The sequence below is a fragment of the Balaenoptera acutorostrata genome, chromosome 16, assembly GCF_949987535.1.
Source record: "Balaenoptera acutorostrata chromosome 16, mBalAcu1.1, whole genome shotgun sequence".
NCBI lineage: Eukaryota > Metazoa > Chordata > Mammalia > Artiodactyla > Balaenopteridae > Balaenoptera > Balaenoptera acutorostrata.
Window position 1 is genome coordinate 62,763,545 of NC_080079.1, and position 16,739 is coordinate 62,780,283.

General features: G+C 35.1%; 1 protein-coding gene across 3 annotated transcripts in view; it reads left to right on the forward strand.

Annotated features, from left to right (window-relative positions):
* MICU1 (mitochondrial calcium uptake 1) overlaps positions 1–16,739 on the forward strand; it is a 224,013-nt gene that overhangs the window by 89,634 nt on the left and 117,640 nt on the right. For all 3 annotated transcript variants that reach the window (XM_057531159.1, XM_057531157.1, XM_057531158.1), the window contains exon 6: positions 16,448–16,562. In XM_057531159.1, the coding sequence (XP_057387142.1) occupies positions 16,448–16,562 (115 nt within the window). The remainder of the gene's footprint in view (positions 1–16,447; positions 16,563–16,739) is intronic.

The following is a 16,739-nucleotide window of genomic DNA, read 5'->3' on the forward strand; positions in this document are numbered from 1 at the left end:
ATTTTTATGTATTCCTCATTTCCTGTTTCGGGTGTTCAGTGATTTTATTCCAAATCACATTTGGTCCTTTATATGTTATAATAGTTTGTGATATAAATATATTTGATTTGGGAGTTTTTGTTCATATAATCAAACAATGTTATTTATTTTTCTTTTTCTCGTCTTCTGATCAGGATTCCTGGCAGGTACTGACTCAGCAGCATGTGCCTTAAATTAATTAATGTTTCAAAACCCATAATAACGCTTCAGGGACAAAGGTTCAGTGCATGTTCATGTCCTTTCCCTGCTCCCTTCAGAGTGATTCAGTTCCTGTCACTTTAAATTAACAAATCTTTAATATGACAATTCAAACACTGCACAAGTCCTTGAGAATATAGTACCTAGCATAATTTAAAAGGAAGTTTTAACATTATGTGTCACACCAAAGGTCAAGAAACTGTTTTAATCATTGTATAATGGATACTCAGTTACTTGGGTCATTTAAATAGTCTTAGTAGGGATGCCGTGTTCCTAGTTGAACTGTAGCAGGGATGGTGAGACAACAGTAACTTCAAGTGAAAAATCAGTAGTTTTTTTTTTTTTCTTTTGAAATTTCTTAAATAATAAATACAGATAAGCAGTTGCTTAGTTGTACTTTGCTCAATAAAATGACTTAAGGGGAAACAGATGGAACATTTAGAAAGACTTCATTATTTTGCTTTTTTGAGCTAATCAACAACTTTAAATGGAAAAGCAGCAAATACATGGAGAAAATCATAAAAAAGAATAGATTGTAGGCTGACAAAGGAGAATTTCAAGGACACGCCTAAGAAGTACTTTTCAAATTGATCTTTGAAGGCTTAGACTTCTTAATTATAGTTTATAAACTATTAAAATGTATTCAAAATATATTCATTAAAAAACATTACTCTTGCATTTCTTAATAAAAATATAAACTAAGCTTAATTAGAACCTCCTTTGGTTTAAAATAATTATTTAATTAATGAAGATCACAAGGTGCTGTTTATTTTTATACAACATTTTTCCTGTGCTTCCTTGTTCTTAAAATGATATATATTTTTAGTAGTCTCCTTACCAAACCCCCAAACCAATCATCCTGTTATTGATGCAGTAGACTATTTTACCACCTTTGCCTTTAATTGCATTCTGAAACAAACCAACAAATATTTAAATTACTGTATCAAAATAATTTATTGATAATCCCATTATCAATGTTTCTAATCCTGGAGATTTTGTTTTAGAATAGCTGTGGCACAACCATCATGCAGAGTGCTAAGGAGTGTAAATCAAATGAGGTGTTAACACCTGTGATTGAGGACAGCCACTTCCAGTTCTCTGTTTATGGCAGGACAGTTTGTAGGAGGCAGCTAAAAATTCTTCCTCTCCTTTGATAATTGTGTGGTTTAAGGCTTAGAGGTTTAAAATGACTTGCCTCACTTAGGTGCCCTTACTAGACAATGAGGAGAAGAGAAAAGAGGTAGGAATTGGTAAGGACTTGGAAGTCTCCAGAACCTGCAGCATTGAGTAGTCAACCTCTGTAGTTGACAAAGAGCATCAGTCTTCTTTAAACTTTGACTATTGAAGGTAGTATCCTTTGTTGATCAAGGATTCAGAATCAAGTTTTATTGTATTCTTAAGGATATCTTATTAATAAGCTTTGTATATTATATACAAAATATATTTATATTTTATATTAAAAATAATAAACTTTCTTAGAATAGGTAGTGGAGGAATTGTTTATATTGGGTTCTATAAATATCACTCATTTTGGTGACACTAGTATAAATTGTTTAAGCTTCCAAAGGTCAATGAGCAGTTACTTTATACAAGAGGACTTTCTTGCTTGCTTCCTTACAGGGATTTGTCCTTTGCATGCTAAGTTCCTATTGCCTGTGGAAAGGCTGGGATCATTTTGTTTTTCTGGTAGCATAGTATGAGTGCTGTTCTTCAGATGCAGCTTATGAATGGTGTCAGTACTTATTATATTGCTGTGAGGAGTATCCATAATGTCTCTTTCCAGTCTCTGAGTTCCACCACTACTAAAGTCTGTTGACTTAACCCATGTGCTTGATTTTTCATCTTGAACAAAGAAACAATAATATAATCATTAAGTGCTCCCAAGGAGGGTATAGTTTACTTGGTTGTCCCAAATATTAAGACTTCTATTAAGATGTCTTTAAATATGTTTTTATTTTAGATTCTGTTGTGTTTGAATTTGGGGTCATCTGTGAACCCATTTGATTTATCATTGTTGATTTGAAAGCGTAAACATGACTAACCATTACATTTCCAACACCTTTATGTTTAGCTTTTCCATCATGAAACAAGATTTGAAATTCACTTTGATATGAGAGGACTTCGTTCCAAACTAACTTCCGTTTTAAAATTATTTTAGCACAAACACCCTATCATGTTTCAAAGTTGCACAAATAGATTTCTATGAAAACCACTCAAAACATTTTATTTCTTCTGTTCTGGTAAAAATGGGTTCTCAACTGATATGTATTGATGACCTTTGGTTGCAGAGAAAGTGTGAGGATAGTTCTTGGTTTGCATATTTGGCTTTGCCATGGTGCATTTTTTAAAAGTTCTATATATAAATAAAAAGCTTCTCCAATTATAGATCAATGTAACATCTATTAATTAAGAAGATTATAGAGAATCATAACATTCTTTTATAGTTACTCATTTTGAAAATGATTAAAATATACATTTGAACAAATCAGGGCATAAAAATACGATGTGCACCTACATCATTAACTAGATTTTCATCTTCAACGTCAAGATAAATGAGCTATTACAAGCTAAGCCTCAAGATTAATATTTTACAATAATAAACTATGTTTTGCTCCAAAAATATTCAATCTGCATTAAATTTTAGAAATTGCAAACAGTATAGACACCTGATGTATTTCTGTGCATTTGATACAGTACAACATATAATAGTTCATGCATGGGTTCTGGAGTCAGACCATGACCTGTCCTGCCACTTTATAGCACTGTCACCTTGGGCTTCTTATTTAACTTCTCTAACCCTCAGTTTTCTCATCTGTTAAGTGCAGACAGTAGTATCATCTATCTCATAGAATTGCAGTGAGAACTTAAAGAGATAATGCAAGTGTTTAGCACAGTGCCTGGCATAGAACATGCAAACTATAATTTTTAAATTCTTGATATGTCTTTAGTGGTTGGTGGTATTCAAGGAATACCTAAAAATGTTTGATTTCAAAATGATTGAAAAATTCTTCATCTAAAGGATTTCCTGGGAGATGATAGTTACTAGAACAGTGTAAATCAAGGGTGTGAACAGTGATCCTCAGAGTGAAACGCTTCTTTTTTGTTCTTATGGTGCATTTTTTCTTGGAATAATTTTTTCCAAATGGGAGAAGGTGAAATACTATATTGACTTATTTTTCAAAATTTGTATGTGAGGTTGTTTTTCCACGAAGTGATAGGGAAGCCTTTTCTAACCCATGTGACTGAAACCAAGACTGCTGCTGAGCTCAGGACAGTTCTTCTCAGCACTGATTGACTTGAGTGGCCAACATTCAAAATTAAATTCTTAGATTTGAGTAGCAGATAATCAGTAATGACAAAATATAGATTCTCCCACGCAGAGCTTCCTTGAAGCAAGTTTGCAGGCATAATGTGGTAGAAACTAATAGAGTTGATGATTTTCCCCATCTAGGGTTTTGAGAACACCTCATCAGATACTGAAGACTGAAATAAATCATTTCAGTAAAGTTATATCATTTCTTTGAAGTTAATGCTGTTCCAGTAGACTTTTGAATTTTTATCATTGCTTTAATCAAATCTTCTTTTTAAAGATTTTTTTTTTTGATGTGGACCTTTTTTTTTTTTTTTTTCATTTTATTTATTTATTTATTTATTTTATTTTTGGCTGTGTTGGGTCTTCGGTTCGTGCGAGGGCTTTCTCCAGTTGCGGCAAGCGGGGGCCACTCTTCATCGCGGTGCGGGGACCGCTCTTCATCGCGGTGCGTGGGCCTTTCTCTATCGCGGCCCCTCCCGTCGCGGGGCACAGGCTCCAGACGCGCAGGCTCAGCAATTGTGGCTCACGGGCCCAGCTGCTCCGTGGCATGTGGGATCTTCCCAGACCAGGGCTCGAACCCGTGTCCCCTGCATTAGCAGGCAGATTCTCAACCACTGCGCCACCAGGGAAGCCCTAATCAAATCTTCTGCCACTGTTTTTCTTAAGCATCTTCATTTGTATCCATATTCTCTTTAGCCATCTAGTTAATGAAATAGGAAAACATTTGCATTCTAGGTGTTTGGAGTTGTTCTCAGAGCTGAAGTGGTTAGAATTGGGACTGAAAAGAGAATGGCTTTCTGGCAGAGTGAAGTTTCCAGGATCTTAAGCATTCACCTTCCACAGTTTGTTGCACAGTAATTTGTGTTTGTTGCCTCAAATGCAATAATACCTTTACAAAGTTTGGAACCTCTGAGTTAGAAGTAGAAATCATAAAGTACTGTAAATTAGAAACATCTCGGTTTAATTTTTATCTGACATATCCCCAAATTCTATCTTCTGCAAGTTCAGGTATGGGATGGGGGAAGAAGAATAACACATATTTTAACTGTGCAACATTTTCTGTTTGATTGAGAATAGTGTGATTGTTTAAGATTGATATCTTACACAAGGCTTTGGCATCTGTCTGTGCACCAACTAAATAATGAAGAGTGAGCATTAATTGCATGGGGAAATTGCTGAATTTTCTCTTTCTTTCTAACACCTGTTCTCCCTGCCCTCACCCCAACCTTAGGTAGAAGTACTATTTATCATTTGGAAATTATATGCTGAAATTGCATCTTTTGGGAGAAGCATACTATTATCATTGATTTGTTTTTGAAATACAACACAAGTACTTCTTGAGGGATTTAGATAGGCTTCGAAATGTATTTCAGCAATATAGAGAAATGTTAATATTAAAACAGTCCAATTATTTCAGTTTCATAAAGGATGACATCTTAATTTAAATAGTAAAGCTGCGTTCTTTATCAGATTTCCTATATACCAGAGATGTTTTAAGGTTCTAGATGATGTGTTAGCATTTATTTTGCTGGCATAGTCCATCAACTTCTACTCGATAGAAAAAAGTTTACTTCAAACTATAGAACTTGAAAAGTGGATCTTAACTAGAATAAATAATGAGGTTAAACTCCTAGATATGATTTTTCTCTTTGGCTTTATCCAGTCAAGTCCTAGAAGGCAAAGTTATTGGCCCTATTTTGTTCAATCCTTTTATAACAGGATTCACTGTTTGAGCACTGTGAGTATTAACAAGTTGGAATCATGTCTGGAATTCCCAGTCCCAGGGCTCCTAATGGTACCTGCAACTTTAGCCAGATATTTTATAAGTTTTTGTGATTGGTCAGAAACAAGAGTGTGAATGCTTCAGCACAAAGCCATCCTGGTAAAACAATTGAGGTTTTAGACTAACTGAGAAGTGTAGTAGTTACACATGTAATTGCTGATTTGCTGTAAGTTTACTCTTAAGTCTTTCTGCTTATCTAAAAAATTAAAGGATTCAGGATATGGTACAGTTGAGATCACTACCAGGATTCTTATGAGGTTATTAATTTATTTGCCTGTACTTAAGGTCAGTAATTTGAATGTTTTAGTGATGTTGAGTCTGTAGCCGTGTTTTAAATTTTAAAACATATAAGATCTAAGACTAGGTCATGTAAATGAACAGTAAAACAGTTAAATTTCATTTTAAGTCAGTGAGCACACTGCTTTGAAATAATTTGCATAGTCTTGTTCTCCAAAACGGGAGTAACATTTGTCAGTAAATTGAATAGAAATTCTATTGTGATCAGTTTACCTGCATTCCACTTTCACAGCCTTAACTTCAGAGATTCAAGTGATTAGAGTAGTGTCTGATATGTAGCTTCTAAGATGCATAAAATAGTATAATGCTCTGTAAGGTATCTGCAATTATAGCTTCTTTTTAAAATACCCAGTTCTGTTTAATTTTCAGCATATACACTGAAGTAGTTGCTAGAATCTTACCTCAGGAGCTTTAATATAAGTTTCTATAAATTTTTTTACTGAATGATATGTTAATATATTACTTAATCTCACATTATATGGTCTTACAATAGAATTGAAAGATATTCTATTTCTTTTGACTTTTATATAGGTTTCTTCCTTTTAGTTTGTCTTATGTTTATTATTTATATTGAATTTATTACTTATATTGAATTAAATACAAATCCTTGTGATAGATTTCACTAGTAAAAATACATATTGATATAAATGTTCATCAGGAACAAAAAATATAAATAACCACCTCTGAGACAGTGAGATAAAATGAACATTACTACCAATCTGCTAAGGAAGGTTATGTTTTCCTTGCACTGTGCCTCCATATTACCCCTGAAGTATATAAATGGTATTTGCTTAAGACAAAAATGACTTAAAATTTAGTCAAAGATTAAACTTTATCTAAAAGATTAAGTGAAGGAACAATTTACTTGACATTCTCAATTTGCAAAATTAAACACTGATAAGACTTTAGGAATAAGAAAAAATAACCAAAAACCTTCCTTCCACTCTCCTTCTTTGAATCTTGATTTTCCATTTTCACCATACTTCGGTGCTTTTAAAAATTTATTCATTATTAAACTTCAGTATATCTATTTTCACAGATTCTCCTTGTGCCTTGGCTGTTTGACTTGAGGATATCATTTATGGTAGAATCAGGCCTTTGGTTTAAGAATATCAGCTACCAAACTGTCATGCAACACAAAATAGTCTAAAAATTGGTTTCTGGTAACTCCCACTTCTTTCCAAATCTTGACATATTTATTTGATTCTCCTCCTAACTTTAAATAATTTGAGGGATCAAATATGATGATTTTATGACAGTTTAGGTGTTTGTGATTAATATATGTCATGAATTTTATAACAGTTATCTTTGGAGTTTTGGATACTTGAAAACACACTTATAAATTCTTAGAGTTAATACTGATAGATAGTTGTGTAATCCTAAATGTACCTGAACTACTCTTTGACAAGTGGATGCCTCAGAAAACATAATGTAACTTCTCTCCCTGTCTCCTTCTACCCCCACCCCAACTCCTGAAGCATGGAAGAACAATGTAGACCTTTACTAAAGAATTAGAAGACTGTATTGCACAGGGCACATCACAAAGCATGGCTAATTTAAAAGTCCTCTTTAAACATCTTTCTTTCTGGTTTTTATTTTATTTATTTATTTTTAAAATTAATTTATTTATTAATTTATTTATTTTTGGCTGTGTTGGGTCTTCGCCAACTGCGAAGACCCAACTGAACTTCGCCGCTGCGCACGGGCCCTCTCTAGTTGTGGCGAGTGGGGCCTTCTTATTGCAGTGGCTTCTCTTGTTGTGGAGCAATGGGCCCCAGGCACGGGGGCTTCAGTAGCTGTGGCGCACAGGCCTAGCTGCTCCACAGCATGTGGGATCCTCCTGGACCAGGGATCGAACCTGTGTCCCCTGCATTGGCAGGTGGACTCTCAACCACTGTACCACCAGGGAAGTCCCTTTCTTGTTTTTAAAGAGCTACTGCAAAACATGTACTCTCTGTCCTTTCTCTCAAACACATGTGTGCACATATGTGCTCACATGCTTTCTTTTCTCTGTTTTCCCAACTTTGATACTTTCTATTACTCTGTGGTCACGTCTCCTTCCTCTTTTTGGCTCACCTTTCGAGGGTCCCTTTTCCTTCTATATTTTTTCTCCCAGATGTCTTCTTCAACTTTTTCTTATGTAGAGCAATTTGACCTTCTTTTGGCCTCTCCTGGTCCCTGTAACTGTATTCAGTACAGCAGAGGTCTCACAGATAGCCCTGCAAACAGAAATATTTTCTCCTTTAGAGGACTAGGATTGCAAACATGGACATATCCTATTTAATGCAGTAGAGTAGGGGTTGTCCTCCTGCAGACAATCACACTAACTGAATTAACATTGGAAAGTGTCAGTATAAAATAGCCCCTATGGAGGTATGTTCTGGTAGTAATTCTCAATCAATATACAATTTAAGGTCTGTTCAGTGACGTCTTTGTTATCTCTGCAGACTTTATAATTGCTCTAATGGTAGAGGTGGCTAGGCCTAAACCATGACCCCAAATGCATCTCATGCACAGTCTTTCAAGCTGCATTATTTATATTTTGGAAAACAATCATATACTTTGCTAGTAATCAAAAGACCTTCAAAAGAAAATAGGCTACTCAAGTCAGAAGCTATTATAGAAGAGTGGATGCACACTTACATGGTAAATTGATTTTTAACAAAGGAGCCAAAATAATTAAATGGGGAAGGGAAGGTGTTTTCAACAAATGGCTTAGAAATGGCTTCTGTCAGCTGTTGACTAGGGCCTTCGCCGTCTAGCTTGACCAAGGATAGAAGATTTATTTCTAATGTGGCTCACTCAAATGGCTGATAAGATAGTACTGATTGTGGTTGGGAGGCCTCAGATCCTCTCTCTGTAGGCTCTCCACAAGCCTGCTCGAGTGTTCTGTTCAAATGAGACCTGGCTTGCCTCCAGCAGAGCAAGGGGCCTTTTATGCCTTAGCCTCAGAAGTCACACATTATCACTTTTGCTGTATTCTGTTAGTTATACAGACCAACCCTGATTCAATGTGGGAAGAGACTAGATCTACACAAGGACATGAATACCAGGAGGCAAGAAACACTGGGGTTATTTTGGAGTCTGGCTACCACATTGAAAAGAGTCTCATATCCAGAACATATAATGATCAGTAATAAAAAGACAAACAACCCAATTGAAAATGGGCAAAAAACTTGAACAGATACTTCCCAGAGAAAGATATATTGTCAATAAGCTAAGTGCTTAAAACACTTGGTCATCAGGGAAATGCTCAAAAAAACCACAATGAGATACCACTAAAATGGCTAAATTAAAGAAACTGGCCACATAAATGTTGACAATGATGTGGAGCAACTAGAACTGTCATACATTGATGGTGCAAGTAAAAGAAGTACAACTTTGAGGAAAGTCAGAATAGTCAAAAACTGAAAAGTGCCTGTTTAATCATTAAAGGAATGAATAAATTGTGATATTACTTGTGTGCATTATTATATGCACAATATAATTATATGCAAAATAAATTGCATAAATTATTTATTTTTAATATTTTAAATTTTATTGGTGAGTATTATACTACTCTGCAATAAAAATGAATGAGTTACTGATAAATAGAGTGTGGATGAATCTCCCCAACATTATGCTGAACCATAGAAGCTGGACACCAAAGAGTATATACTGGTGATACCATTTATAGGAAGTTCTAGAATAAGCAAAACTAATCTGTGGCACAAAAATATGGTGGGAATTAACTGTGGAGGGGCATAAAGGAAACATCAGGGATGGTGGAAATGTTCTATAACCCAAATATATATCTGGGTTACTCAGATATGTATTTCTGAAACTCATTGAATCGTATATTGGATTTGTGCATTTCCCCATAAGTGGATTTTACTTAAAACTGTAATAAATATTGAACTCTAGATGATACATTCGTTTTTTGCAGAGATAATTAGCAATTGTGAAACTATCTTCCTTGTATTCTAAGCTTGAGCAAATGAGTAAATAAATTGCGGATAATGGGAACCAGATTTCTCTCTGTTGGAGAAGGGAGTAGTAACATGTGTAAAGGGCAAGACTAAATTGTGCTCTGTGGTATTAGAATGGAATTAGAGATATCATTATGAATTCATAGTTTATAATAGACAAATAGATATGAATGTAATCATGAGGAAACAGCAGCCTAATTCAAATTGAGGGATATTTTACAACATAATTCACCTGTACTTTTCAAATTGTTCAAGGTCAAAAAGTATAAAGAGACCAAAATTGGCAGAGTAGGTAACGCCAAAACTACACACCTCCACTAAGACAATAATTAAGCTAGTGAAAACTGTCGATCAGCTTTTTCAGATCTGTGGAATCTAACTAATCAGACTTTAAGCAACTAGGGGAATGCTTAAAGAAGAAAGAAGCTGCTGAAATTTGGTAAGAGAATGTTGTGGTGTTTTAACTTACCTGATGACCACCCCTCACCCCCCAGCACAGTGGCAGCCATAAAGATTGTGCGTTCATGGTATAGCTCCCTGGTGCCAGAAGGGGCAGGGCAGACCTTGTTTTCAGAGAATGTGAATGTGGGCCTTGACCTGTCTGGCCAATGAGGAATCAGCTTGGGGGTTTGTGTTTGTTTCACCTACCTTGGAGCTTTCTTAGGGCTGGGGTGACCTCCCAGGTGGCATTTGTTAAAAGCATAAAGGTAAATATACTAGCCACAGCAGCTGAAGACAAGCAGCAGACAAACCAAAACAGCTGGGAAAGAAGAGGCTGCTGCAGGAGATGGGTGAGAGAACAAGGACTTTGAAATGCTCTACCATATACTGGTGAATCTGAAAGGCCATGTGCACACCCAGGGCCAAATGAATACTTAGAGGAAACCCCAACAGACCCTAACCTTTCACTTCTGGCTGATGTTTAGCTTCCAAGCAAGCAAGAAATGAAGGCAAGGGCAGAATTATAAATAGTGACTAAGCATTGAAAGAATGCCCAACACAGAGCCAGTCTGCAAGGATCTTGAGAGGGTTTTTTTTTTCCCCACCCTTTGGATCCAGGAGCTTAAGGAAATCTCTGTCAGATCACTAGCTGACTACTAAGGTATGAAACAGAGACTTGAGTGACCATGCTGGACCAAGTATTTACAAAAGAATTTACAAAAATCATTAAAGAAATGACTACAGCCCATGCAAGCAGCAACAACAAACCCTGAGGAGGTGGGCGAATCCTGTTTCCAGAATTACCACATTGTAATATACAAAATGTCCGGTTTTCAAAAACATTATGCTTGTAAAGAAACAAAGTATGGCCCAGGAAAAAAAAGGAATAGGAACTATCCTTGAGAAAGATCAGATATTGCAACTTATTATAGACAGACTTTAAATCAACTGTCCTAAATATACTCAAAGAGCTAAAAGAAACTACAGGCAATGGACTTAAAGGAAACAAGGAGAATGATGTATGAACTAATAGCAAAAAATAGATAGAAATTTTAAAAAGGTATCAAATAGAAATTCTGGAACTGAAAATTTCCTATAGCTGAAAGGAAAATTTTAGTGAAGGGGTTCAACAGCAGATTTGAATACACAGGAAAAATGGTTAGTGAACTTGAAGATAGGTCAATTAATATTTTCCAGTCTGAGAAACAAAAAAGGAGATGAACAGAGCTTATGAGACCTATGTGACACTACCAAGTGTACCACATATGTACAATAGGAATCTCAGAAGGCAAGGAGAGAGAAAAGGGGACAGAAAGAATATTTGAAGAGATAATGGCTCAAAACTTTACAAATTTAATGAAATATATGAATCTACCCATCCAGGAAGCTAAATAACTCCAATAGGATAAACTCAAAGAGACCCAGACTGAGATACATTATAATCAAACTGTCAAAAGCTAAAGACGGTGAATCTTGAAAACAGGAAGAGAGAAGCAACTTACCACACACAAACTGTACACAATAGGATTAACAACCAGTTTCTCATCAGATACCATGAAGGCCAGAAGGCAGTGGGATGACATATTTAAAGTGCTGAAAGAAAAATAAAATTGTCAACCAAGAATTCTATACCTGCAAAATTATCCTTCAGAAATGAAGGAGATAGATATTAAGCCATTCCCAGATAAACAAAAGCGGAGGAGTTTGTTGCTAGTAGATCTACCCTACAAAAAATGCTAAAAGGAGTACTTAAGGCTGAAAAGAAAGAACACTAGATAGTAACTTGAAGCTATATTAAGAAATAACACCAGTACCAGTAACAACATAGGTAAATATAAAAGCCAGTATTATTTTATTTGTGGTTTATAACTCTTATCTATCCCTCTGTAATCTGAAAGACAAATGCATGAAACAGTAATTATCAATCTATGTTAATGGGCACACTGTATAAAAATGTAATTTGCAAAAATAACATAAAGGGAAATGGAAGTGTACAAGAACAGAGTTTTTTAATACTATTGAAGCTAAGTTGGTATTTATTCAAACTAGGTTGCTGTAAATTTAAGATGTTAATTGTAATCTGCAGAGTGGCCACTAAGAAAATAACTAGGTATGGTTCCATTTATATGAAATATCCAAAAAATATGAATCCATAAAGACGGAAAGCAAATTAGTGATTTCCAGGGGCTAGAGGGAGGGGGCAGTGGGATGTGACTGCTTAATGAATAAGGGGTTTCCTTCCAAATGGGGTTATGAAAACGTTCTGGAACTAGGTAGTGGTGATGGTTACATAACATTGTGATTGTACTTAATACCACCAAATTTTACGCTTTAAAATGGTTCTGTGGTAAATTTTATATTATGTACATTTTACCACAGTTTTTAAAAATTATAAAAACGTAAGCAGTGTGGTACTGGCATAAGAATAGACACAAGGATCAATGGAATGAAATTGAGAGTCCAGAAATAAACCCACATATATATGGTCAATTTATTTTCATCAAGGGTGCCAAAACCATTCAGTGGTGAAAGAATAATCTTTTCAACAAATGGTATGGGGTCAACTGGATATCACATGCAAAATAGTGAAGTTGGACCCCTACCTCACATTAATACAAAAATTAACTCAAAATAGATCAATGACCTAAATATAAAAGCTGAAACTACAAAACTTTTAGAGAAACAGGGTGAATCTTCATGATCTTGGATTTGGTGATGGAGTCTTAGATACAACATCAAAAGCACAAGCAATAAGAGAAAAAAATAGACAAATAGAACTTCATCAATATTTAAAATTTCTGTACATCAAAGGACATTATCAGGAGAGTGAAAAGGCAATGAACAGAATGAGAGAACATATTTGCAAACCCTATATCTGATATGTTTAGTGTATAGAATATATTGATATAAAGAAACTTACAACTCAACAACAGAAAGACAAATAACCCAACTCAAAAATGGGCAAACGATTTGAATAGAGATTTCTCCAAAGAAGATAATACAGATGGCCAACAGACACATGAGAAGATGCTCAACATCATTAGGCCCTAGGGAAATGTAAATCAAACCTCAATAACATACCATTTCACACTCACTAGGATGGATATAATTTTAAAAAAAAAGAAAAAGAAAATTGAGGATGTGGAGAAACTGGAACCCTTTTACGTTGCTGGTATTAATGCAAAATAGTGTACCGCTGTGTAAAACAGTTTGGCCATTCCTCAAAAACTTAAACTTAGAGTTATGATATGACTCAGCAATTCCACTCTCTGGTATATACCCAAAAAAACTGAAAGCAGATATTCAAACAAATACTTGTACATGAGTGTACATGGTAGCACTATTCACAATAGCCAAAAGGTGGAAGCAACCCAAATATCCTTCAGTGGATGAATGGATAAACAATTTGTGGTATATATACAATGGAATATTATTTGGCGATAAAAAGGAATGAAGTACTGATTGATGCTACAACATGGATGAACCTACAAAATATGATACGTGAAAGAAGCCAAACCTAAAAGGCCCACACATTTTATGGTTAAATGGTTAAAATGGTGAATTTTATGTCATGTGAATTTTACCACAATCAAAAATAATAATAAACCTCCAAAGGAAAAAATAAATTTGGGCATAAACCTCCAAAGGAAAAAATAAAGATGGGCAAAGAAAGCTGTTTTAGATTAATGGAGATTAAAAAGACATGACAACTAAATGCCATTTATGATTGTGGACTACATCCTGGACTGGGGGGAAGATAGCTGTAAAGGAAATTATTGGGACAGTTCACTAAATTTGATAATAGACTGTGGATTAGATAATAGTACTATCAGTATTAAATATCCTGGTTTTATGAAATGTATACTGTAGTATGTAAGAGAATGTCTTTGTTCATAGGAAATATATACTGAAGTATTTAAGTGTAAAGGGGCATATGTCTCCAACTTTCAATATGGTGTAAAAGAAAATATGTATCTATATAAAATGAAAAGCAAATAGGGTGATAACATAAACTGTTGGTGATTCTGAGTAAAAAGCATATGAGAGTTCCCTATACGGATCTTTCCACTTTTATGAGTTTGAAAGTATATCAAAATAAAAAGTTGTGGACAAACTTGGATTTTTCTTTTTATCTTCTGAGCAGCAGCATAGTCCAGATGGTTCTTAGAAAAATAATGTTAGATACGCTTTTTTGGCTTATCTGCCTCATTTCAGTTTGTCCTTAGACTTTTGTCTGTTTCTCGACTTCTGGATCCCAATATATTATTTTTTTTAAAATTTTTATTTATTTATTTATTTATTTTTAATTTATTTTATGGCTGTGTTGGGTCTTCGTTTCTGTGCGAGGGCTTCCCCTAGTTGCGGCAAGTGGGGACCACTCTTCATTGCGGTGCGCGGGCCTCTCACTATCGCGGCCTCTCTTGTTGCGGAGCACAGGCTCCAGACGTGCAGGCTCAGTAATTGTGGCTCACGGGCCTAGTTGCTCTGCGGCATGTGGGATCTTTCCATACCAGGGCTCAAACCCGTGTCCCCTGCATTGGCAGGCAGATTCTCAACCACTGTGCCACCAGGGAAGCCCCCAATATATTATTTATTTTATTTGCTTATAGCAATCTCTCCATAAGATTATTACATAATTAATATGGGTTACTCAGCTTCTATACAAATTTATTCTGGCTTTTGACAGCCTGTTCTCATTTTATGTATTTTTTCTTATTCACATGCTTTACTTTTGCAGTATCTTGGATAATGTTAAAAATGTACATTTTTTTTCTTTTGAGAAATTAAAATATTAACTTCCCAGTGAACAGCTTTGCTGCTCTTTTCATCCAGTAGCCTTCTTTTGTCTGAAATTTGTGTTTAATCTATTGGTAGACTATCAAGTGTGATATGAGATCTAACCCTAATTGAACATATTGGACCGTGGGCTCATTTTTGGTTTTGGCTCAAAGAAGTAATCTCTAAATGCTGTCAGGCTGGACCAGGCTTTCTGCCCATCACAAATGAGTCAGAAGCACTTTCCTAAGTAGAAACTGCCATCAAAACCTCTTACCACTTTGCAGGCGTTCGACTATGGATTTTTGCCTGTCCATGGTTACTGTTTCCTATTACAAGCAAATATCCAGTAGAGGCTATTTTGAGTGGGTTTACTAAGAAGATCATGATGATTCATTTGGTACTTGTGTCTTCAATTGGTTAACCAGTTTTCTTTCCTTTGTGGTGTATGATGGGATCTTCACTAGACAGAGGTAACCTATTGGATAGTTGTGTACCTGGATGGTGGTGTGGTGGTGCTTGTTGGTTTAATTTTCATGATACTCCTCCCAAGGTTATGCTTGCAGTGCTGCTTCTTATTTTGTGCTTGCATGATGTTATTACTTTGTGCTTTGTTGGTTTGGGTTTTTAAAACCTCCTATTTCTTTTTTTGGTACCCAGAATAATTCCTGAAATTTCTTTGGTTGGTCCAGAACTTATGGAAATGTGTTTCAAGTCTAACTTTTTGGTGGATCCTTTTCAGTTTTTGAAAGTATCTTCAATGTCACCACTAAGTTTATGGTTTGGTAGCAAATCAGAAAACAGGGTAAGTTTCCTTAAACACCCAGGAAGAGACTGCTTCCCACATAGACCATTACTGAACCTGAGAATTAACTCTCTTTGTGAGCTTTATAGATTAAAGAAAATAAATACATACTTAGAGTAAAAGCTAAGTTTTGGGAGAGTTTCTTCAAATAGCTGAAATTTAGGAGCCTCCACCAAGGTCACAGTAAATATAATTAAATTAACTCATGCCTAAAGTTTGGTGTGTGTCTGATTTGACATTATATTTCAGAGATGCTGTTTACTTTGTAAACTGTTCTACATTCCAAAACTAAGGTTCTTGGGGTTCATAAGGTAAAAGTTAAAATTAGTATTTCAGAAATTAGTTTTCTGAGCATTTGTGTGGGTGTTGACAATAGTTGCTTACCTCTTCATTTCTCATTACTAGTTGTATAGTTTCTCTTGGGCATTTAGAACTGATTTTATTTTAGTTTTTCAGGTTTTTTTTCTCTACCTTATATACCTCTATAGAAAAAGGTGGATTGTTTTTCAAACTAAGAGATAAAACCAGCCCTGAAGTGGGCCTGTTATATGTTAAATGGCAGGAGTTCATAAAATTGAAAATTTTATTCCATTGTTCACATTAAGCCAGTGTTGAAACAAACAAACAAACAAAATCATCTTTTTTCTTATAATTTTAATCATCTTAAAAACTGTAAAGGATCCATTAATTTGGAATGGCCATCAGAGAAATGCTTATGATAAATAGCATAAAACTGTCAGATAAATGGTGATTCATCTCTAACTATTTATATTCTCATTCTGTTATATCTTCTTTTTATCTTTTGGTGGAACCCATACATTCAATAGAAAATTGCCCAGGAACGAGAAAAATTTGCTGATGAAGGCAGTATATTTTACACCCTTGGAGAATGTGGACTCATATCCTTTTCAGACTACATTTTCCTTACGACTGTTCTTTCTAGTAAGTATAAACTTTTCTTTTTATTCATTTATAGAGAATATATAGGACTATAAAAAGAGTTAAGTCAATTGGAGGGGGAAACAAGGCATGTTTGCAAAGTTAATGAATGATAAGTTACATCAAATTTCATTTCTTTTGAGTTCTCTGTAACTTGTATATAGAACCACCTGAGAAAGA